At 50.2% G+C, this 24,519-nt stretch overlaps 1 protein-coding gene across 1 annotated transcript; it reads left to right on the forward strand.

Moving 5' to 3' along the window:
• The first annotated feature begins 13,591 nt into the window (after nt 1-13,591).
• Ap1s1 (adaptor related protein complex 1 subunit sigma 1) lies at nt 13,592-23,668 on the forward strand. Its single transcript, XM_041649264.1, has 5 exons — nt 13,592-13,717; nt 16,719-16,897; nt 17,688-17,796; nt 21,418-21,555; nt 22,921-23,668. The coding sequence occupies exons 1-5, from the start codon at nt 13,715-13,717 to the stop codon at nt 22,966-22,968; spliced, it is 477 nt and encodes a 158-aa protein (XP_041505198.1). The 5' UTR covers nt 13,592-13,714; the 3' UTR covers nt 22,969-23,668.
• Nucleotides 23,669-24,519: the final 851 nt, after the last annotated feature.

Raw genomic sequence — 24,519 nt, forward strand, 5'->3', positions numbered from 1 at the left:
GCACATGCGCCCACACTCACCCACGCAGACAGTGAGAATGGGAGAAAGTTAAGGGGCAGCTGAGATGGCTCGGCTAAAGACCCGAGATCAATTCCCAGAACCCACAGGTCAGGAGGTAAGAACCAACTCTTGCAAGTTGTCCTCTGACTTTGACACACCCACGTTGAGCACACACTTAGGTGCTCACACATACACACACATTTCCAGTTCTAGGCTAGCTTAGCCTCAGGTACAAACTGGAATCAGTGACTACAGCAACAACAACAACAACAAAGAAACCATAACAGACCCCCAGTAGGGACTTTGGCGAACCACACAGGGATAAGCTTGTGGGAAAATCCATGAGACAGTCACCACAGCTGTGTGTCCTGCCTCAAGGACAGGTTGTCCAGGGTTTGAGTCTCCCCCAGAAACCATCCTTAAAATGGGGAAAGGATAGGCTGAGGATGTGGCTTGGTTGATATTTGCTCAGCATGCACGAAGCTCTAGGTTTGATCCGTGGCACTTCATCAAACCAGGCACGGTGACACATGCCTGTAATTCCAGCCTCGGGAGGAGGAGGCAGGAGGATTTCAGAAATTCAAGTTCATCTTGGGGTCACGTAATGAATTTGTAGCTGATCTTGTCTCCAGAAAAGCAGAAGGAGGAAAAAAAGGAAGAGAGAGAGACAAAGGGGAGTGGGGAGGAGGAGAGGTATGTTGGGTTTGGTGGCGCACAACTTTAATCCCAGCGCTTGAGAAGCACAGGCAAACAGATGTCTGTGAGTTCAAAGCCAGCCTAGTCCATACAGCAAGTTTCAGGCTGGCCAGGGTTACGGAGAAAGACAGACCCCGGCAAGAATGAAGGAGAGGAGGTTGATGAATTGAAAGAGGAAGGAAAGGGGAGAGGGAAGAAGGGAAGGAAGGGTGAGTGGGGCGTGCCTGTAAGCCTAGCACTTGTTGAAGGTTAGGAGTTAGATAGCAGAATGAGATTGTGTCTCAGAAGCAGAACCAGGCTTGAGCCAGGCATTTAGGTGGTAGAAGCAGGAAGACCAAGAGTTCAAAGTCATCCTCTGCTACATAGTGAGTTCAAGGTCAGCCTGGGATGTATGAAAACAAGAGGAAGAAAAGGGTGGAGGAGAAAGGGAGAGAAGCTGAGACAGGGATCCAGATCCATCAAACACTTCTCACCCACACCCAAAGACCTAGCTGCTGTCCATCGCTGTTTCTCGAATCTATTCCTGTCATTCCTTCCATCATGGACCCCCACCCACCGCTTTCTACCTCTGCTCTCTGTTTCTCCAGCCCCAGATCAGGTTGTACTTCCCTCTGGGATGGCCCAGCAAAGCCATCAGTGGGATCTCTTTCAAGTTGTCGTTTCCAGCCTATAACCATGTTTGCATTCATGTGCCCAGCCCTATTTAGACATCAGGTCCCCAGGAACCGAGGTTCTTTCGTTACGTATGTACTCTCTGTAGCCACTTTTAAAGACCCTCCTATAAAGCCCCCCTCCCTCCAGTTGGGATTTGGGGGCTTATTTATTTCTGGGGTGTGTGTGTGTGTGTGTGTGTGTGTGTGTGTGTGTGTGTGTAGGGCTGGGATTCCAAGTCAGAGCTTCGAGCATTCTAGGCAAGTGTTCTCCAGGCTGGATAGAATTGGTCAGTGAGAGCCAGAGGACTGGCTGGGTGGTAGGATACTTACATTGCATGTGTGAAGCCCTGGGCACAATCCCCAGCACACAACAACAACAACAACAAAATGACAAAATTAAAAGGACAAAGGGAAACAGCATCAACAGCACTGGGTTAACTTAGCCTAGAGATCCAAACAAGATAGTTCTATACTGAGATTGTGGCCTAAACTTCAGCTGAGGACAGGCAACATGGCTCGATGGGGAAAGGCGCTTGCCGCCCAGCTTGAGGGTGTGAGTTCTATTCCCAGGACTGACGTGGTGGAGCGAAAACCAGCGAGTGCTGCAAACTGTCTTCCGACCTCCATGTGTGAACCCCGGCACGTGCATATCTGTATTCCTGAACACACATACACACAGGAGCACGCACGTGCATGCATGCGAAGGAGATAAATGTAAAAGAAGGAAGAAGAAGACAACCCTCCTCCGACACTAGTTTCCATCCTCCTGCCTCACTCCCTTTGAGCTCACTGATGGGTAGCTAGGGTTACGAAGACAACTGTCTAAGAATTCAAGAACACTGGGACCCAGATATAATCTCCTTATGCCCCGAAAATGTGAGCAGTTCTAGGCCTCGGGCCGAAGGTTGGAGTGTGACCCATTTATAATAAGAGATTTTCTTTTAAAAACTTACAAGGAACTCTACACCAAAAAAAAAAAAATCTCAAAAAAGTAGGACTCGTGAGCCCTAATTCTCCAATGCAGAGTTCAAAAATGGCCTCACATGCTGGGAAGGCTCAAGAAGAAAGGACTCTTCAAAAGGTCCCCTCACCACAGAGGAATCAAGCAAGGCACTGCCCCACTTAACCGGCTCTCGGTTATTCTCAGATCCAGTCGAGATAAAGACGGTGAGGGACCTCAGAGGCCCCGCAGCAACCTCACAGCACGCCACCTGCCTGCCCTCTTTGCCTTCTGCGCGGCCGCCTTTTCTGGCCTCCCAAACTTTTCTTCTTTTCTCTATTTCTTTAGAGATGAAAAACCAACAAGATCCATCCCCAGCCACCACACCCAGTTTCTTTTTTTTTTTATTTTTATGACTTTCACAGAGTGGGATTGTTTATCTGCCCACGGACAGGCAATGAACACGAATGTGAGAAACCCTTCACGACAAAAATATTCTATAAAAACCACATCTGTCAAGGAGATGTGACCTGTTTCCAAACTTTTCCTCTTCTTTCTTTCTTCCTTCCACCCTTCCTTCCTTCTTTCCTTCCTTTCTTTAACAGGATACCATTAAACGACCTAGGCTATACTCGAACTCATAATCCCCGTGCCACATGCTGCTGAGTACCGGGATTGTGGGACACCGTGCCAATCTAATAATCGTGAGATTTTGGTTATGTTTGTTAGTTTTGAGACAGGGTCTCACTGTGTAGACCAGGCTAGCTTCAAACTCATAGAAATCCATCTGCTTCTGCTTCACAAGTGCTGGAATTAAAGGACTCACTAATTGTGAGGAAGGTTTTGTTTGTTTGTTTTAAGATAGGATCTTGATATGTAGCCCAGGCTAGCCTGGAACTTGCCATCATATTGCCCCAAAATCCTGAGAGCTGGAATGACAGGTATGTAACATTACATCTGACTTAACTAAATCTTTTTTAAATTATTTTTAGATTTATTGATTCTTATTTTATTAGAATGGCTGTTTTGTCTGCATGTATGTCTGTGTACCACATCCATGCCGTGACAGAGGAGGTGGAAGAAAGCATTGGGTTCCCTGGAACTGGAGTTTTTAGTTATATGGTTATTAGCTGTCGTGCGGGTGATAGGAATTGAGCTAAGGTCCTCTGGAAAAGCAGGCAGCGCTCTGAACTGCTGAGCCACATCTCTAACCCCTAAACCATTTTGTAAATCGATCCATCAAGTAAGCGTCACTAAAATAGCAGTGGCAAGCAGTTACGTGGAGACGAGGAAACCTGAGACAGGGTCCTCGAGATGGCTCAGCAGATGAAGGCTGTTGTCTCCAAAATGTGCAGAGTTCAAGGTCCAGAACCCTGGAAGAAGGAGAAAACCTCTGTCCACCACACACATGGCGCATGCACACCCATACAGTAAATACATAAGTGTTCTTTAAAAAGTCTTAAAGACGTGTGTATTAACTTAAAAGAGAGAGAAATGCAGAGAGATTGAGAAGCTGGACAATTCCATCAACGATAGTATATTTGAGACAGTGTCTTATTATACTGCCCAGGATAGCTTCAATCACCTGGGCTTAAGCAGCCTTCTTTTTTTTTTTTTTTTTTTTTTTTTTGGTTTTTTCGAGTCAGGGTTTCTCTGTGGTTTTTGGAGCCTGTCCTGGAACTAGCTCTTTTTTTTTTTTTTTAAATATTTATTTATTATGTATACAATATTCTGTCTGTGTGTATGCTGCAGGCCAGAAGAGGGCACCAGATCCCATTACAGATGGTTGTGAGCCACCATGTGGTTGCTGGGAATTGAACTCAGGACCTTTGGAAGAGCAGGCAATGCTCTTAACCTCTGAGCCATCTCTCCAGCCCGGAACTAGCTCTTGTAGACCAGGCTGGTCTCGAACTCACAGAGATCCGCCTGCCTCTGCCTCCCAAGTGCTTTAAGCAGCCTTCTTGCCTCAACTTGCTAAGTAGCTGGGAATACAGTCACTAATGCACCCTAATTCCTACTGATGATGTCATAATTACCCAACAGCACCACAGAGAACAATACCTGCACTTCTGTCGATATGTGTGTTGACTCTCTGTGGCATTGATGAATAAGTCTCTCCAGACATCAAAAGTGCTTAGAGGAGCCCATGAAATAGCTCAGGGAGATGACTTGGTGGGTGAAAGTGTTTGCTGCCAAGCCTGAGGAACTGAGTTCGATTCCTGGGTCCCACATAATGGAAGGAAGGAACTGATTCCTGAAAGTTGTCCTCTGATCTCCACATACATGACATGGTATGTGCGTTCCCCCGGCACACACAATCAATTATTTTGTTGTGTGTGTGTGTGTAGAACTTACACACAGCCAGGCAGACCATTTTGGCCTCATGTCCCGTCTCCACTACCTGCATTTGCATATGCCACTCTTTAGCCTAAACAGAGGCTTCCTGGGTGAAATGTGTGTGTCATCGCTGCGCTCCCCCCACCCCACCCCACCCCACCAGATGTCACATTGATGCTAATGGAATGCTCTTTTCTGGACGGAAGCAGATGTGTCTTCAAACAAAATCTTGCCGAGATTCTGAACTCTGTGTTTAGCTCAGATTCACTTACAAGACAAATACGGGCTGGGAACACAGTTCGGCTGGTGGAGGGCTTGCTTAGCATGCACAAAGTCCCGAGTTCTATCCCTGCAACACCATAGCCCAAACAGAATGGCACGGGCCTGTAATCCCAGCACTCCTGTAATGGAGACAAGAGGATTGGAAGCTGTAGATCATCCTTGACCGCATGGCAAGATTGAGGCCAGCCTATGATACATGAGACCCTGTTTCAAAGAAAGGAGATTGGGGGAAAGCACTAGGGCTGTGAAGCCTAAGTGTGCGTGTGTGTGTGTGTTCCATTGAGACAGTTCAGTGGCCACAGGCACTTGTCACCAAGCCCAACAACCCAAGTTCAATCCCCAGGACCCATATTGGGATGGCAAGAACTAGCTTAGGCCAGTGTCTTCTGACCTCCTCTGCATGTGGACCTTTGATTGCATGTACACACACACAGGTCTTGCTTTATTGTTCTGGCTTTCAGGGTTGTTTTAGGAGACTAGATCTCACTTTTGAGCCCAGGATGGCCTTGAACTGGTCAGTCACTCAGATCAGGGGTTGACAGGCGAGTGCCAGCCAGCACTCCCACCTAGGACTTGGTGATCTACAAAGGGTAGAGGATCCTGATGGTCGGCTCAGGAGGCTGAGAGGGCCGGGAGCACAGCCCTAGCATCTGTTCAGCTTCTGCGGTGGTGGGGGGGGGTGGGGGCTGATGCTGCTTCCGTGGTGGGGGGAGAGGGGAGGGCAAATGGACGTGTGCAAAGGAAAGACAACGGGGAGGATGGATTCCATTTATAACGACGCGCTTCCAGTGACTAATCCAGCTCAAAGGACTGAGGAAGTCATCATCACCCCCTTAATGGCTGCGTTACTTACTTTTGTGTTGTAATAAAAGACCTGACAATCCCAGCAGCTCCAAGCAGCGCCGAGCTCAGACTGTGAGCCACAATAAACTGGAAGGCTACAGTCCATCATGGTAGGGAGGGAGTGACGGCAGAGGGGTGAGGTGGGGGGGTCACACTGCATCTCAAGTCAGGAAGCAGAGGGAGACAGGTGCTGTGCCCAGCTCCCTGGAGTCCCAGTGGACCGGATGACGTCACCCACATTCAGGGTGGGTCTTCCCGGCACACTGAAAGGTTCATCTCCCAGGTAATTCTAAATCCAGCCAGGTTGACAATGAAGACTAACCATCACAGAATTATTTGGGCTTGTGATTTCAGGGGGATGCAGTCCATCGTCCTGGGGAGACACAGGGAAATGGCTCTGTCCCAGGCGGTGGGAGCATGCTGCAGTGGCTCTTCCCATGGTAAGAGACCAGGAGACGGGAAGCTGGATGGGAGTGTGTGTGTGTGTGTGTGTGTGTGTGTGTGTGTGTGTGTTGCCTTCAGAGACCTAGTGCTGCACTTCTGTCAGCCGAGCCCCATGTAATAGTTACTTTTCTCGCTGCTGCAATAAAACACACCACCAGAAGCAACCTATGAGGATGTCAAAGCAGCTGGAGCAGGAAGCGGCTGGTCACATGCCACCCACCACCAGGAACATAGAGTAGTACCCGCAGGTGCTCAGCTCCCTTCCTCTACTTACGTGGTCCAGGATCCCGACTAGGGAATGGTGCCGCCCACAGTGGAAGTGTCCTTCTGACCGGGGGAGTTCGGGACTGTGTCAAGTTGTCGGTTAGCACTAACCATCACGCCACACTTCCTAACAGGCTTCACAGTGTGGGGACAGTGTGCTTAAAACACAGCCCTGTAGGAGGCATTTCTGTTTCAAACCACAGCTATCCCCTAACCACCTTTTTTTAAATATTTATGAGTGTTGTGTCTGTCTGTCTGTCTGTATGTGCACCTCACGTATGTCTGGTGTCTGCTGAGTTCAGGAAAGAGCATCAAATCCTCTGGAATTGGGGTTACAGATGGTTGTGAGGTAACATAGAGTGTTAGGATCAAACCGGGGTCCTCTGCAAGAACAAGTTCTTAGCCACTGAGCCATCTCTCCAGCCCCACCCCTCATCTCACTTCTCAAAGACCCTGCTGCCCAATATTGTCACATTGAGAAAGTAAGGTAGGAATTTTAGGGGACCCACACTTAACCTATATCAAAACTCATCTATGTGGATCACAACTATTCTGGGGGCTGGAGATGGGGCTCAGCCTACCGAGGCCAAGTACTTGCTGGGCAAATGTGAGGGTTTGGTTCCGATCCCCACAGACTGTGTAAAGCTGAGTGCAGCTGTGTTTGTCTGTAATCCCAGGGTTGGGGAGGCAACCACAGTCAGGTTCCTGGATCTCGCTGGCCGGCCAGCCTAGACAGTTGGTGAGCTCCAAGTTCAATAAGACCCTCTCTCAAAAAAATGAGTCGGAGGCTCAGATGAAGATACTCGCCAACAAGCCTGATGACCCAAGTCCAATTCCTGAGTCCCACATGATGGAAGGACAGAACAGACTCCTGAGAGTTGGCCTCTGGCTGCCACATGTGAAAAGCATGTGCATGCATGTACGTGCAAGCGTGTGCACACACAAATGTAATAAAAATTCATAAACAAGGTGGAGATCAATTGAGGAAGACCCAGATATCCATCGTTGTCTTCCACATGGATGTACACACACGTACACACAGACAACTCCCATGCACATACCCATATAAACATGTACACAGACTACACGTGTGCACATAAGTATACACACGTATGCATCCACACACACATACAGAAACAAACCCCCCTCTTCTGGGTGATGGGGAGCCATGAGAAGGCACGTGTCAGCATCCCACAGGAGCCCGGAACCCAGCTGAATCGATGAGGCTGACTCATAGGCAGGCAGCAGAGAGCGCACAATGAGGAAATTTACCAGGCAGCTCTCTGTGACATGAACAGAAACCAGCTCTGACTAACGGAAGCACAGCAGGGAAACGGGCTCTTAGAGAACTTCCAGGCCAGCAGGGGAACAAAGCTACGTATGAAGAACGATGCCCCCCCCAAACACCTGTGCCTCCCTACCCCACCCATGTCCTCACTGAACAGGGGATACCATCAGCAGCATCATGACACGGCCATCTGAGGGATTTCACCTTCTGACTCTCTTTGAGAGTCTACCTATCTTGCTTTGATTGCCTCACTCCCTCCTGGACCAAAGTCCAGCAGGCAGGTGCACCGAAGCCCTGAGCTGGACTGCAAGGGTCATGCTGAGCAGGGTGTGGTTGGCATGAACCTGTAATCCCAGTACTCAAGAGATCTCAGGATCCAGGGCAGCCTGGGCTAGGTAGCCACTTGGAAGCTAGCCTTGGGCTGGATTTTTAAGACCCTATCTCAAAAAACAAAACAAAACAAAAACCCACACCCATGATTGTTTAAATTGCAAAGGTTGTCAAATGAGGACTGGGATGTGCTCAGTTGATAGAGCGCTTGCCTAGCCTGCTTGAAGGCCTGGGTTCCATCTCTAGCACTGCACAAACCAGACAAGGTGGTGCACACCTTTGATCCCAGGACTCAGGAGGCAGAGGCAGGCGGATCTCTGAGTTCAAGGCCAGCCTGATCTGCAGAATGAGTTCCAGGACAGCCAGGGCTATATAGAGAAGTCTTGACTGGAAAAAAATCCTCAAAAATAAGCAAACAAATATCAAAAAATCCAAACAAACAAAACAGATGTGGTTGTTCAAGCAAGCAATCCCAGCGCTAGGAAGGTAGGGGCAGGAGGATCAGAAGTTCAGGGTCATGCTTAACAACACAAGTTTGAGATAAGCCTGAGCTACGTGAGACCCCATTTCAAAAAAATAAAAATAAAAGTTATGTCATCGGAAGGCCCTGGCTGCTGCTCTGGTTGGGATGGTGGTACCCACCCCCCAACACTGTCTTCTGTGGTCTCCATCATCTACACATGCTCCTCCATCTCATCTTTGATTCTTCTCCCTTCTCTGCCTCTGTGCTCATTTTTCAGCCTAGGCTGATTAGCTCATCACACTCAGCTCTGATTGTCTCTCTCCCTCTCCCCCTTGTGCCTGGATACACCTAAGCGGCCTCCTTCGTGATCTTCTGGCCCTCCATCAGTGCTTTCCAATTATCCCACACAGTGCTGTATGACTAACACTGTAACCACGGAGCCGGCTCACAGCTTCCTACCACGGCTTTCATTAGGTGGTTCACCGGCTCCAATGGCCATAACGACTCCCAGTTGCTCACTGCATCAAACCCTAACTCCTCCCCGGGCACCGGCAGGAAGGAACCCTCTCATGTAGTCTCAGCTTTCATTATTCACAAACAATTAAGAAATCCAGCCATCACCTTTCTGTCATTCTCCACGAGCAGAATCCTTGCTTGTTTGTTTTTAAGATTTATTGTGCTCCTGCGTCTGTGTGAGAGTGTGTGCATGTATGTGCAGGTGCCGGAAGGATATAAATGCCAGCGGCAGACTCCAAGGAGCTGCTGTTACGGAGGAGGGGTGTGGGTGGAGGGGCAGGGATGTTGTGGTGCTGGGAATCAAACTCTGGTTCTCTGGAAGTGCAGCAACTGCTCCCCAGCCCTGACTTCTCGTTTGTTTTGTTTTCTGGTCTTTTGTTTTGCTTTGGAAACAAAACCTCACCTAGTCCAAACTGACCTTGAACTCACTAAGTAGCAGCTAGATACCTTGAACTCCTGAGTCTCCTGCCTCTACCTCCCAAATGCTGGGATTTCAAATCTCTGTAAACCACTGCAGTTTGTGCTAGGCACTGGGGATCAAAGCCAGAGTTTCCTCTTGAGCGTACAAGCCTGGTGCAGGAGGGGAACAGTTAATAGGGCTGGCAGCCTCACCTCCCTCAGCATCTTGCTGCTCTCTCCCGCCTTCCAAGTGGAAAGGCAGACAGGCAACCACACAGGGACAATGGTCAGCTCCCACACTAGCCAGCCATGTCTGCGGAAACTCGTCTTCCCGACAATTCTCTTGTGAATCGCCTCTTTTCTGCGATGAGGAGTTCTCAAAATTCCCGGCTTCCCAGAGAGTGTGGGGACTCGCACCTCTGGAGCCTCCAAACTTAACAGGCGCTGTTGTTGGCTGCTTCTCCACCTCTTTTTCTTTTTAATGCTTATTTGTGTGTGCATGTTCGTGTGTGTGTGTGTGTGTGTGCGAGAGAGAGAGAGAGAGAGAGAGAGAGAGAGACAGATAGAGACAGTGTGCACTTGTGATAATATGAGTGGAAGTCAGAGAAGCATGGCGGTGGTGGCGCACACCTTTAATCCCAGCACTCAGGAGGGAGAGGCAAGCGATCTCTGTGAGTTTGAGGTCAGTCTGGTCTACAAGAGCTAGTTCCAGGACAGGCTCCAAAGCTACAGAGAAGCCCTGTCTCGAAAAACAAACAAAAAAAAATGCAATAAAATAAATGACAATAATAAAACACAGGGCTGGAGAGAAGGCTTTGCTGTTGAGAGCAATTCTAGAGGACCCAAGTTCAGCTCCCAGCACCCACACGGGGAAGCTCACAACTGTGTTTAACTCCAGTTCCAGGGGATTCTACAGCCTGGCTGTCCTGGAACTCACTCTGTAGACCAGGCTGGCCTCCAACTCACAGAGATCCACCTGCCTCTGCCTCCCGAGCACTGGGATTAAAGGTGTGCACCATCACCACCTGGCTCCCACAGCCTCTCCTTGCCTCCAAGGGTACCCACACTCACATTAGTGTGCCCATATACATACACAGACACACGCGGACACACATAATTCAAAAACAAATGTATAATCTCTGTGAGTTCGAGACCAGCCTGGTCTACAAGAGCTAGTTCCAGGACAGGCTCCAAAACCACAGAGAAACCCTGTCTCGAAAAACCAAAAAAAAAAAAAAAAAAAAAAAAATGTATAGAAAACAAAAAAATACAGTTGTTTCTTGCCCCCAACCATTATTTAGTAATGAATACTCTAGTTTCAGTTCCCTAAAGTCAACTGTAATCCAAAAAAATTAAATGGAAAAATACTCAGAAGGAAACAATTCACCTAGATATAGTGGGGAGGGCCTTGGTCCTGCCTCTAAGTGATGTGCTAGGGTTTGTTGACTCCCCACAGGAAGCCTTAGCTCTCTGAGTAATGGTTGGGAGGGGGGAGGGGGAGGAAGCAGGAGGAGGGGACTGGGTGGGAAATGGATTTGGCTTGTAAAATGAGAAAAGCTACTTTTTAAAATAAATTAAAATTAAAAAAGAAGTAAACAATTCACAAGTTCCCTGCGCATTTTTATTAAACATTTATTTGTTTACTATTGTGTGTGTGTACCTGCCATGCCAGAGGGTCAGAGGACAGCTCGTGGGCATCAGCCTTTTCCTCCTGCCACGTGGGTCCAAGGAATCAAACTCAGGTCAGGGCTTGGGGACAAATGCCTTTACCCGCTAAACCATCTGGTTGGCCTTTTTGTTTGTTAGACAACAGTCTCACAGAGACAAGGCTGGCCTTGACCCAGCTAAGCAGAGGGAAATGATTTCCAGTCCCTGAACCTCCTGCCTCCACCACCCAAAGGCTGGGATTGCAGGTGTTCACCACCGGGAGCAGAACCCAGGGTTCCAGACAGGGTAGGCAAACACTCCACCAACTGGGTTGCATCCCCAGCCCGATTAATAAGCTTTAAAGCACATGCCATTCCTAAGGACTCCCCGCTCCATCCCAAGTCATCCCATTGTCCAATACTCACACATTAACCCCTTAGTAGCCATCTTGGTTATCAGACTGAGCACAGTGCTTGTGTCCAAATACCCTATGTTATGCTGAATGGCCTAGAGTACAGAAGCAGCGACGGTGATAGCTTCATGGCAACACATTGTCATAATCGGTCTCTTTCATCCTTCGGGCTTTTTAATTTTTGTTCACATGCGTATATGTATGGGCACACACACAGATGTGCAGGTGCCCCTGAAGGCCAGAAGTAGGTGTTGGATCACGAGCCAATTACACAGAACTACAAGGACTCATGAGTCACCCAGCGGGGATGCCGGGAACTGAACTAGGGTCGTCTCCAAGTGCTGTACCTGCTCTTAACCACTAAGCCATCTCTCCAGCTCCTACTATTAGCTTTGGCCAGTAGATTCATTCTGTGCACAATGTATAGATTAAACTTTATAATAGGTATAGGACAATTTCAGTACATGATTTCATACCAGCTGAGGCTTCAGGAGTCACCTGGGAGACTTGGGATGCAATCTCCCGAGGATAAAAGGTGACTGTGGTTGTAAACTTTCTGCCTAAACAAATGTGTTTTCCTTATATCCACAGCTCTTTACTACAGAGAGAGGAACAAGGAAAAGGAGAGGGAAATGGAGAGACAGCACTAAAAGCTCTTGCTACAATTTATATTGTTTTCCGAGTTCACATTTAGGTGTGTTTTACATCTGCTACATTTTAATTTTGACCCGTGATTTGTTTGTTTGTTTGTTTTTCGAGACAGGGCTTCTCTGTAGCTTTGGAGTCTGTCCTGAAACTAGCTCTTGTAGACCAGGCTGGCCTGGAACTCACAGAGATCCGCCTGCCTCTGCCTGGGATTAAAGGCGTGCACCACCACCCATGATTTTTTTTATTTTGTTTTGCTTTGGGGGTTTGTTGTTGCTGTTTGTTTTTGTTTTGACAGACGTTTCAACCCCGGCTGTGAACTTGCTGTACCACCGAGGATAACTTTGAACTCTTGACCTTGATCTGTTTGTCTCTTCTTTCCTAACTCCAATATTGCGCGTACATACCACCACACCCAGGTGTACACACACTCACACACAAACTGTATATACACACAAAAGAGTGTTGTGTCTAGTAAATTCTCACTCAGTACTTAAGCTCTATACTGTTAAGCTTTTCTGTTTTTCGAGGCAAGGTTTCTCTGTCCCTGGCTGTCTTGGGACTTGGTCTGTAGACCAGGCTGGCCTCGAACTCACAGAGATCTGCTGCCTCTGCCTGCCCACTGCTGGGATAAAAGGATGTACCATCACCGCCCGGCTCCTTTAGTTTTTGAAGGTTACATTTAATAGATGTATTTTGCGTTGCTAGGGAGTGTGCTGTGTGGGAACGTGTACCTGCCAGAGTGCTCCATTGTGTGGATGTCAGAGGACAACTTGCAGGAGCCAGTGATTTCCTTTCACCTTGGGCTTGGGGGAACATCTCTGTGATTGGAGTCATAGCGCCCGCACTGTTTTGTTTCACTTTGCCTAAAACAGGCTCTCTGGTAGCTTTGGGTGGTCTCCAGCATGCCACTTAGTTGAGGCTAAGCTTGAACTACAAGTTGCTCCTGTCTCTGCCTGCCAAGTGCAGGAATCACAGGTGTGCGCCACCACACCTGCCTTGTGTGTTACGTAGCCCTGAGCTGTTTTTGTATCCCCCAGCCTCCGTTCTCTACTTCCCTCGTGCTGCCCCATCACCACCCTTTGACAGTCATTCCCACCGTGCTCCCTCTTCAGTGCTCAACTCCCTGCATCATTCCTCCTTGCTTCTTCATAAACTCTAAAGATCGTGCAGCCACCTCTCACCCTTTTCCCGCCTTCCCCCCTCAACAAATGCTCCAAAGCTCGAGGCCCTCATTGTCCCCCTACCCTCTCTCCCTTTCCCATCCTCCAATCAACCCTCCAAGACAGCCTTGTTACCATGACAACCGAGCTTCTGCAAAGCTGAAGTCAAGGACCTGGTTGCCATGGTTTCTGCTTCTCCGCCTCCAGCCCGGGTGGGAGGGGAGGGGGCGCTGCAGCGTTGGCGCCTGCGCAATGTAGCCGGGCGAGGGAGCCGGCGAGGCCGGGGGGCGGGGCTTGAAGCGGAGAGGGAGGGAAAAGAAAAGAATCCGACGGGGAGTGGAGCTGTCTTCTACGGTGGCCGGAGAGGGACGTGCCGGGCCAGAGGCTGCAGGATGGTAGGCTGTGCAGAGAGGGAGGGGACGGGGACCCGAGGGGCGTGGGCTGTACCTGCCGGGGGTCCGGAGGGGGGCCGCCTGTAGTAGGGGTCGCCCTGTCTTCCCTGTGGTCCGCTAAGGATCCACTTCCCGGAGCGACTGGGGCGAACCGACCTCGGGAGCTGGAAATGGCACTCGGGACAGGGGCGGGGAGAGGGGACTGGGCTGAAGGGTGGCGGGACTGTCCCGAACAGTGGAGCGCTCGGGACACGGGGTTCGGTCCTCGCGATGCCCCCGGTCACAGCTGCAGGGAAGCCACACGGGGAGAGGGCGCCGGGGTCGCTCGGGGGCTCGCAGCTCGCCCAATCCCCTTCCCATGAGGCCCACGCTGGAGCGGGGCCCGAGGAGAGCGGTTTCCGGGTGTCTGTAGTTAACCTCCTGTCTCTGTTCCTTGACTGAGCTCGCTCGGAGTTCTCGCTCAGGTGGGCTCCTGTGTATGTGGTCGGGGAACACAGGCTCTGGAAGACTCCCCTACAGGGGTATTCCCAGCTCTCCACCCTCCCCAGTCCATTTTCTTTTCCGGAACCTAGGCCTTCCGTCTTCCTGCCATAGCTGTCACCCCCTTATCTTAGCCGCACTTGGCTCCCTCAGTTCTTCACATCCCCTGTCCCCCCAACAACCCCCGCCCTACTTTCTGGGGTCTTTGTTCCTTTTAATTTATAACCTGTAAGCTGGAAGTGCCACACACACCCAGAGATTCCAGCCCTGGCTATGTTCACAGTTCTCTTTGCTTGGGAATTGAGTTCAAGGTAAGGAATTAGGAGCCCCTCCAACTGGGAAGAAACTAGATCCGTGAAGCAGTGAGGACTCCGCTTGCTCCTTATTCCACAGACATCCCTAGGAGAGCCATCCTGGGTGACCTACCCTCTATGAGGGACTGACTGCGTGATCTGGTGTCTGGGAAGGAAGGTCAGGCCTATGGTGCACACCTGTAACCCTTGCATTCAGGAGGTAGAAACAGGAGGATCAGAGAAAATCAAGGGCAGCCTTGGCTACATAGGGAATTGAGGTCAGCCTGAGCTACTTGAAACTCCGGCTCAAAAAAGAAAGAGAAAGAAAAGAGGGCTAGAGAGATGGCCCAGCTTGTGAAAGTACCAGACAACCTGAGTTCAGTCCCCAGGACCCTCATGGTGGAAGGAGAGACCTGACCCACAAAAGTTATCCTCTGACACACACCCCGCCCCCGCATGAGTACCCCTCCCCCATAGAAAATAACATTTTAAGAAACTGGAAGGAAAGCCAGCACTAGGAACCAAATGCGTGGGTAGCAGAGGAAAGCAGAGGGCGAGAGCTGAATATCCCTGTACCAAGCGCAGTTCGGATATGTGTACAATGTGAAGAGAAGATTATCAACAGGCGTGGGCCTGGCACTGAGAGGCCATGTGTCAAGGGGCTTATGGCAGGATGGGATAGAGACATCTCTGAGACACAGGGTCTAGAAGGAACTTAGGACTGATGTCGCTGGCATCAGCTCATCATGAGGCCAGGCATCTTAATCCTCGTGGAGAGCAAGGTTAGGAAACAGGAGGTCAGGGAGCAGTAGTAGCCCTAGCTTGTTGCACCCACAAATTAGCTCATTGAAGAATTCCTTAAGGCAGGAGGGGTTCAGCCATTAAGAGCACTTGCTACTCTTCCAGAAGACCCAGTTCAGTTTCCAACACGCATGTCAGGCTGCTCACAGCCATCTGTAACTCCAGATTCAGCACATCCGATGCCTCTGGCCCCCGTGGCCCCTGCACTCGTGCACATCCCCACTGTCTAGATGCACGGCACACACTTACACATCATTAAAAAGAACAAAAGCAGGCTCAGTGCTTAAGAGCATGTGTTGCTCTCGCAGAGGACCTGGGTGTGATTCCCGTCACCCACATGGTGGCTCACAACCATCTGTGACCCCAGTCCTAAGGGCTCCAACAGGCATGCATGTGACTATTTCATGCTCATAAAGTAAAATAAGTCTTTAAAAAGTAAGAAGAGAGACAAGTCTTAAAAGAATTCTGTAAGGAAAGTAACTTTATTGTTTCTATCTTGCAGGTAAAGAAACTAAGGTTCAGGCAGATCTCTGTGAGTTCGAGGCCAGCCTGGTCTACAGAGCTAGTTCCAGGACAGCTAGAGCTGTTAACAGAGAAACCCTGTCTTGAAAAAAAAAAAAAAAAACAAAATGAGGTTCAGAGACAATTAATTTTTTACAAAGCCAGTGAGATAGCTCAGTGGGTAAAAGCACTTGTTGCCAAGACTTGTGTATCTAAATTTGATCCCTGGAACTCACATTATAGAAGCAGAGAAAACCAGCTTCTCAAAACTGTCCTCTGAACTACACACACACACATACACACAAATAAGTATAATAAAAACTTTTTTCCTTTTTTTTTTTTGGTTTTTTGTTTGTTTGTTTTTCAAGATAGAGTTTCTCTGCATAACAGCTCTATCTGTCCTGGAACTAGCTCTCACAGACCAAGCTGCCCTTGAACTCTCGAGATCCTCTTGCCTCTGCCTCCCAAGCACTGGGATTAAAGGTGTACACCACCACCACCTGGCAAATAAAATGTCTTTACATTTATTTCTTTTGTCGTGGGGGGAGGGGGCTTGCCACAGCTAGAGTGTAGAGGTTAGAGTACAGCTCGTGGGAGGTGGCTCTCTTCTGGAATGTGGGCCACTGGTATTGAACCCAGGTCATCAGGCTTGATAGCAAACACCTTAACCAATTTCGCTCATCTTGCCAGCCCAGAACAGATTAATTTGCTGGCGGTCGTACTCAGCTAGTGCAGCCAGGATTGGAACCCAAACCGCAGGCATAAAAATCTTTGCCTTTCCCTCAGGAGAAGCATCGTTCTCTACGCACTAGGGCAGTTTTGAAGAAGGTGGTCGTGAATATTGCTGAGTCTGGGGCTGTGTGCTGGTGCAAGGCAAGAGGCTCTGAACCATTCTCTGCCCCTCAGCTCTGGTCCTCCCTCCCTTCCAGATGCGCTTCATGCTGCTGTTCAGCCGGCAAGGGAAACTCCGACTGCAGAAGTGGTACCTGGCCACCTCCGACAAGGAGAGGAAGAAAATGGTCCGGGAACTCATGCAGGTCGTACTGGCTCGAAAGCCCAAGATGTGCAGCTTCCTGGAGTGGAGGGACCTCAAAGTCGTCTATAAGAGGTGATACTCCATCCGTTTATTTTAGCCGTCCCTGGATTGCACTTGGCATTCGCACTGGGTTCAAGTGGCTGAGAAATAGTTATTTCTCTGACGTCGGGAGGGTTCTGAGGAGCTGAGGAATCTACAGGGTGGTCATGAACGCCCTCTTCCTTTACTTTCTGAGGTCATCTAAATTCTGGTTGCCTCCTTGGTTTTCTGACGCAGCCTCTTTTTTTTTTTTTTTTTTTTTTTTGGTTTTTGTTTTTTTTTGTTTTTTCGAGACAGGGTTTCTCTGTGGTTTTGGAGCCTGTCCTGGAACTAGTTCTTGTAGACCAGGCTGGTCTCGAACTCACAGAGATCCGCCTGCCTCTGCCTCCCAAGTGCTGGGATTAAAGGCGTGCGCCACCACCGCCCGGCTCTGACACATCCTCTTGCACACACCCTGAAGGCTCTCCTGCCCACGTACAGGTCCCTTCCAGTCTCCTTCACCATGCTGAGACCTCACGCCACTTTTCCTCATGCCTACACCCACATTCCCCTGCATACCTTCCCAGTTCCCTCTGCTCTGAGCGTGTGAACTGGCTCAGGTCTATGCTGAGTCCAGCCAGGCAGGTCAAAGAGCATGAGGGAGAGGGAACAAATCATGGGTGTTTCTGAAGCATGCTCACAGGAAACGTGTTATTCTCTGTACCCGCTGGGACCATTGTGTCTGTGGACAGTTGGGGGACCTCAGGCTGGCCGACAGGTTGAGCCTGGAACTCCAGGGTCCTGAAGCCAGCGCCTAACTATGCCTCATGGGCTTCCTCCCCAGATACGCCAGTCTCTATTTCTGCTGTGCCATTGAAGGTCAAGACAACGAACTGATCACACTGGAGCTGATCCACCGATACGTGGAGCTCTTGGACAAGTACTTCGGCAGTGTACGTCTCTCCACAAACCCCCGCTTCCATGCCAGGCAGTTCCATCTTCCTGCCAAGCCCTAGGAAAGGCTCAGCCAGTCCCTGCCCTGGAAGTCTCAGTGGGGAGGTAGTGTTGGGGCACAGGAGCCATAATTAATCTCCCCTTTAAAGCTCTAAGCCTATTAGCTGTGGCCCTTAATCAGCTTGGGGGTATACCTCAGTCAGTTGAGCTCCGGCCTCGCTGTGTGAGGTAGAGGGTGGTGGCAATAGAGGGATCCTGGCATTGAGTATAGGCAGAGACCAAGTTCTCCTTGTTCAGGGGTCCCTGACCTTGGCATTGTGTCGGAATAGTCGGGAGAGAGGGAGGGAGGGAAGGAGGGACGGGGGGAGAGAGAGACACGCAGAGAGAGAGTATGCATGTGTGAGTGTGTGTGTGTGTATCTACACACAAATGTTCATGGAAAGGCCAGAGGACAAACTCATGTGTTGCTCATCTGTGCCCCCCACTCTACCTTGGTGGAGTTTCTTCTTTCTCCTTTTCTCCCTTCCTTCCTTCCTTCCTTCCTTCCTTCTTTCCTTTCTTCCTTTCTCCCCCCCCCCCCCACCGCGAGGGTTAAGGATACTATTTATTTATTTAGATTTTTCAAGACAGGGTTTCTCTGTGTAGCTGGAACTCACTCTGTAGACCAGGCTGGGCTCAGACTCGTAGAGATCCGCCTTGCCTCTGCCTCCTGTGTGCTGGGATTAAAGGTGTGCACTACCACCGCCTGGCCCGTTTTATTGTTTGTTCATATGTGTGTGTGTGTGTCTGTCTGGGCGTGTGCATGTGGTTGCAGGTGCCTGCAGAGGTCAGACTCCTGGGGCTGGAGTACGTGGGTGCAGGGGATTGACTTCAGCCCTCTGCAAGACAGTATGTCCTCCTAAATACCGAGCCACATCTCCAGCTACCGTCTTGCTTTGGTTTTTGTTTGTTTGTGTTGAGGCAGGGTCTCTCACTGGCCTGGGACTCCTTGATTCAGCTCAGCTGGGGATCCCCCTGTCTCCATCTCCCCTGCACTGGGAGTACAAACAAGCACCATTATGTCTAGCTTTTTTTTTTTTTTTAACATGGGCCCTGGGGACCCAACTGCTCGGGCTCGAGGCAAGCAGACGGTACATATGCATACATACATGCAGGCAAAACACTCGTGCAGAAGAAAATAAGTAAATCTAAAACATTAAAAAAATGAGACGCAGAACCTAACCTCTCGGATTCTGAATGAACTTGTGTGGTTCATGCAGGTTGGGTTCTGACAGATAGTGCAGACCGTAGATACAGAATCAGAATGCCGCGGTAATGCGTAACACTGTTAATAATGTACAAAGCCCAACCGGGGCCGGGTGGTGGTGGCACATTCGGGAGGGAGAGGCAGGTGGATCTCTGTGAGTTGAAGGCCAGCATGGTCTACACAGAGAAGCCCTGCTGAGGCAGGGGGCGGGGGAGGGGCGGATTCTACTTGAGTTGATTTCCTTTGGTGGTGCCAGGGATGGGGCCAGGCCTGCGCTGCGCTCCTGCTGCTGTTCTGTGATCTCCCTGTTGTTCTTCTTGTTTGTTTTTGTTTTAAGCGGTTTTTTGTTTTGTTTTGTTTTGTTTTAAGCGGGTTTTTTTTTTGTTGTTGTTGTTGTTACATTTATTTACTTGGGGATGGTAAGGCACACTCAGGAATGCGGAGGTCAAAGGACAACTTTTGAGACTCTGATCTCTTCTTCCTCCACGTGGGTCCTGGAGATTGACCTCCAGCTTGGCAGCAAGTGTAAGTGTCCCTACCCAAAGAGCCATCTGACTGCCCTTATTGTTATCATTATTCGGGGTGTGCTTGCCATGGCTCTGGGAAGCCCGAGAACATCTTTGTCAAATGAATTCTCTCCTTCCACTTTTGCGTAAGTCCTAGGGTAGTCAGGCTTATGTGACAAGGGCCTTTCCCTGTTAGTCCATCTGGCCAGCCCATTTTCTGTTTAGTTTTGAGGAGGTAGGGAGGTTCAAGACAGGGTTTCTCTGTATAGCCGTGGCTGTCCTGGAACTCACTCTGTAGACCAAGCTGGCCTCGAACTCAGAGATCTGCCTGCCTCTGCTTCCCGAGTGCTGGGTTTAAAGGCGTGTGCCACTACCACCTGGCTCCTGCTTTTGAGTAGCATGTATGTATCCTAAGCTGGTCTCCATCTCACTGTGCAACTGAGGGTGACCCTGGACTTCTGGTTTTCCCAAGTTCTGGGGTCACAGGTCTGACCACCACACCCAGTTTATAGGGTTCTGGGAACGGACCCGTTTTAAGCAAGTGTCTTAGTCACTGTTCTTTTGGCCGTGAAAAGACACTATGACTAACGCATCTATTACAAGAGAAAGCATTTAATTGGGGGCTTGCTTCCAGCTTCAGAGGCTTAGTCCATTATCCTGGTGGGGAACGTGGCAGCATGCAGGCAGGTGCTGGAGCAGTAGCTGAGAACTAACTACAATCTGACCCACAGATAGCGAGAGACTCTGCGTTTGGCATGGGCTTTTGAAACCTCAAAACCCATCCCCAGGGACACACTTCCTCCAATAAGGCCACGCCTCTTAATCCTTCTAATCCTCTCAAACAGTTCTACTCCCTGGTGACTAAGTTCGTGTATATGAGCCTGTGGGGGCCATTCTTACACCAGCGTGGCAAGCGTTCAACCACCTGAGCTGTATTCCTAGACTAGGTTGATTGATTGGTTGGTTGATTTCAGGTTAGACATGGCACGTAAGGCCTCATACATCAGGGTACTTTATGCTCCTCTCCTGAGCTATCTCCTCAGCCCCTTTTGTACTTTGTATTTTGAGAAAGCGTCTCACTAGGTTGCCCAAGTTGACCTTGAACTCCCTCTGTAGCCCAGGAGACTATCTTCTGCCTCCGCTTCTGGAATAGCTGAGACCAGAGACCTACACCACTCCCACAGGCCTTTTGAGGTTCTCTGGCTTGTTCTTCATCTATCCAAGGAGTCAGCATTACCGTCTCCATTTTTGGATGGGGAAACTGAGGCCCATAGACATTCCATGATGTACACAGCTAATTTTGTATTAGCAGAGATCACCTTGGGTCTTCTAAAGCAAAGACCATGATATTCTCCTCTGCCCCAGAATGCCTAAGGCGGAGACTAGCCCAGGGTCTGGCAGAAACCATGTTGGAGATTTTAAGAGAAAGGCAACAGCAACCACAGACTTCTATTTCCTGGTCCAGAACAGGAGGCTGACTATAAGGATGAGGAGACAGGGCAGTTTGTACCGATAATCCCAGCACTCCCAGCACTAGGGCGGAGGCAGGAGGATTAAGACCTCAAGGTCAGCCTGGGGAAAGACCAGAGTTGAGAGCTGAGGGCTGGGAGGATCTGAGAGCCACTGAAGGGACTCACTGCGGGCTGGGGATGTAGCTCAGTTGGTAGAGTACTTGCTTACCTTGCATGCCCGGTACCCTCTGCCATGTGGTGCTGTGTGGAGGCAGGAGAGCCAGTCTAAGATAGCTTCAGCTATACAGTGAATCCAGGGACAGCCTGGACTACATGAGACTGCAGGGGCGTAAAACAGAAGGAAGAAGGCTCGGGGACATCTTGATGCTCAGCTCTGCCTTCTCCCTCCTCTCCCAGGTGTGCGAGCTGGATATCATCTTCAACTTTGAGAAAGCCTACTTTATCCTGGATGAGTTTCTGATGGGTGGGGACGTCCAGGACACCTCCAAGAAGAGTGTGCTTAAGGCCATCGAGCAGGCCGACCTGCTGCAGGAGGTACGAGCCAGGGACAGTGAGGAGGAGGAGGAGGAGGAGGAGGAATACTGTGGCCGAGGGGACTTCCCCTCCCTCGGACACCTTGCCCATTGACGAGTGGCCCCCTCCATCACGCCCTGCTGTCTGACTTGTCCTAAGTCTGGAGCCCCTGGACCAGGAGGTGGGTGGAGCCATCTTCCACTCGCCATCCCAAGCTGTGGCCTCTTCCCAGGACCCATTTCCTTTGACTTAATGATTCTCCCGACAGTAAGGGCTGTTGAGAGAATTGGAGAGTGGTTCATGGTAGATAAGCCTTTTCTTCCTTGATTTCATATCTATTTTCTGTCTCTGCTAATGGAGCCGAGGGCCTTGATCCGTACTTGGCCTGCCTGTATGTGTGTTCCTGTGTGTAACGTGAGGGGGGTGTGGAGGCCATAGGTTGAAATTGGGTCTCTTCCCACTGAACCTGGAGTTCATTCAGCCTCGCTGGTTGGCCCCTGAGCTCCAGGATCTGCCTGTCTCTATCCTTCCTGCCCACTCCCCCATGCCAGGCTTTTATGTGGTTGCTAGGGACCTGAACTCAGGCCTTCCTGCTCACGTGACAGTACATTAATGACAGGGCAGTCTCCACAGCCATGCCTGATCCCCACTTTTAACAACATGTGCACCCACATACATATGTATACACACATGCACGTGTAGACACACATACACACACCCCGCTGTTGCTCAGGCACCGACGGCTGTGGGGACTGTTAGCTCTCCCTGCTATCTGGCACACCCCCTCTGCCACGCTGCTGCTGAGCCTTGGTGCAGGGAGATGAGTCACCAGGGCTCTGCAGTGACAAGCAAGCCAACTTGAGCTGGCTCTGAGGAGGGGGAGAGATGGGGGCGATGAGGGAGGTTGGCTCTCTGGGGAGACACGGTGGAATGAAGCGAGGTAAGCTCGCCCATGTCACACCCTCACACACAGATGCGTGCGTGCCCCCTGGTCATTAAACTTCTCTTCCCGAGGACTCTGGGACCAGTGTCTTGCTGGCTTCACCACTCTAAGAGGCACAGACCAAGCGTCCATGCCACCTGCCTCCTGGGAATCAGGGTTCCTCTGCATCCTGCCCCAGCCATTGGGTTCTGAAGCTGCACACCTGCTCCCCGAGTCCAGAGCTTTAGATTCTGGGTGGTGATGAGCTTGGCATCCACCTCTCCTCACCACTGTGGGTTCTGGGAGTGGTGTCATGAGGCCTGTGAGCCCCCCTCAACTGAGGGCTCATGGTGTTCCAGACTTGGGCTCACTTCAGCTTCTCCCCCCCACCCCCACGTGTCTGTGCTTCCCCTGACTCTGATCCCTTCATCTTGCCCTCCCCGTCTGCCCTCCCTGTGTCTCAGGAGGATGAGTCGCCCCGCAGTGTCCTGGAGGAGATGGGCCTGGCGTAGCCCCGTCAGCCAGCAGGGGACCCTGTGGAACTGGGGAGCCGAGACAAGAGGCAGCACTTGGGGGGCTGTTTTTCCCACCTCTCCCCCAGGTCCCTTCTCTTGGTGGGAGCCGGCTGTTTTTCCTCGGCCACCTCACCTTCCTTGGAAGGAGCTGTGGCTCCAGCCCTTCATTCAAACATTCCCTCCCTTCACCCTCTACCTTTCCCAGCGGAGGCTTTAGGAGTAGGAAGGCAGGAAAGTGTGACCTGGATGGGGGTGCTAAATGGCTTTCATTCCCTTCCTCAGAAGAACCAACATTAACCCCAACCATCCTCCATCCTCCCTGTCCTTTATTGCTGTAAATATATAAATATGTCAGGTTAAAGGGAAAAGGTTTCCAGGGCTCTTTTCTCCCCTCTGCCCCAAAACCTACCTCCACCCTTCCCCATAGCCAGCCAGAGCAGCTTCTCTGCCTGGGAGGGGATTTCCCTCTCCTGCCCCCACTTCCTGCTGGGCTCCAGTGTCCAGCCAGAGCCAGGGAAGGAACCACCAAGTTAATGTTTTTCTAACCTTGCCTCCTGGAGGGAAGGGACAGTTGGGGGAAGGGCCTGCTTTCTGGGACACTGGCCCTGTCCCCCTCCACTCCAGCCAAGCGGGTAGAGTGGGCCAAGCGGCTGCCTCTGTTTCCTTTCTTCTGGAATAAAGGACAAGTGTTTCTGGACTTGGCTTGCCTCTGTGTTTGTTGAACCAGTTTGGTGTCCACCCTGAGGTCAAGGGAAGCTTCCTGCTAGTGTCTTCCTGGGACCTGGGTCACCATAGTTAAGAAGAAAGGCTAAAAATAGAAGATGCCCAGTTGAATGACAGCTGGACAACAGGTTTGGTTGCTGTTTTGCTTTATGTTCTGGGATAATCAAACCCACGGCCTGTGCGTGCCAGGCAGATACTCTGCCTCCTGAGCACTTAGACTTGTGTTTGGAGACACGGAGTGACTTGGATCTCGGGGATGAGTCTGGGAGTACAAGCATGTGCCAACTACACCCCGACACAACAGATGCATTGGAAGTTTCTTTACATTTTAGAATGGGATCTCACGTAGTATAGGCTGGCTTCAAACTCAATATGGATGGGAGGATAAACTTGTCATTTCTGATCCTCCTGCCTCTACTCTAGAAATGCTGAGGTTACAGCTGTTCAACAATACATTCTGTTTTACAAATTGCTTCATACGTGCTGGGCAAGCACTAGATCAACAGAGCCACATGTCCAACCACAAGAGTTGATTTTGTATTTTGCAATACTAGGGTCTCCTGCATTTGAGGTCGGTGCTCTATTGCTGAGCCACAACCAAAGCCCCAACAGATAAATTAGTGTGTCCCATACACTGTGAAGAGGTTATTCTGGGGGATCTAGGGCTTATCTGGAATTGAAGTTTGCATGAATGTCTTGCTCTGTCTGGTGGCCCTGCCCCACACACTGCCTGTGACTGCACACATACCCAGGGAAGGACAGGCCGGAAGTCGTAGGTTCTCTCTTCTGAGATGTCTGCATAGAGAATTTCCATTTTCATTTTGT

The sequence above is a fragment of the Microtus oregoni genome, unplaced genomic scaffold (assembly GCF_018167655.1).
Source record: "Microtus oregoni isolate MIOR12 unplaced genomic scaffold, Mior012 000003F_ref0000135, whole genome shotgun sequence".
In the NCBI taxonomy this organism is placed as follows: domain Eukaryota; kingdom Metazoa; phylum Chordata; class Mammalia; order Rodentia; family Cricetidae; genus Microtus; species Microtus oregoni.

Bases quoted from the DNA above. Each gene is read 5' to 3' on its own strand.
- Ap1s1 (XM_041649264.1), top strand. The intron at 16,898-17,687 runs GTGATACTCCAT...CTTCCTCCCCAG, and splicing joins CTCAAAGTCGTCTATAAGAG to ATACGCCAGTCTCTATTTCT. The intron at 17,797-21,417 runs GTACGTCTCTCC...CTCCTCTCCCAG, and splicing joins TGGACAAGTACTTCGGCAGT to GTGTGCGAGCTGGATATCAT.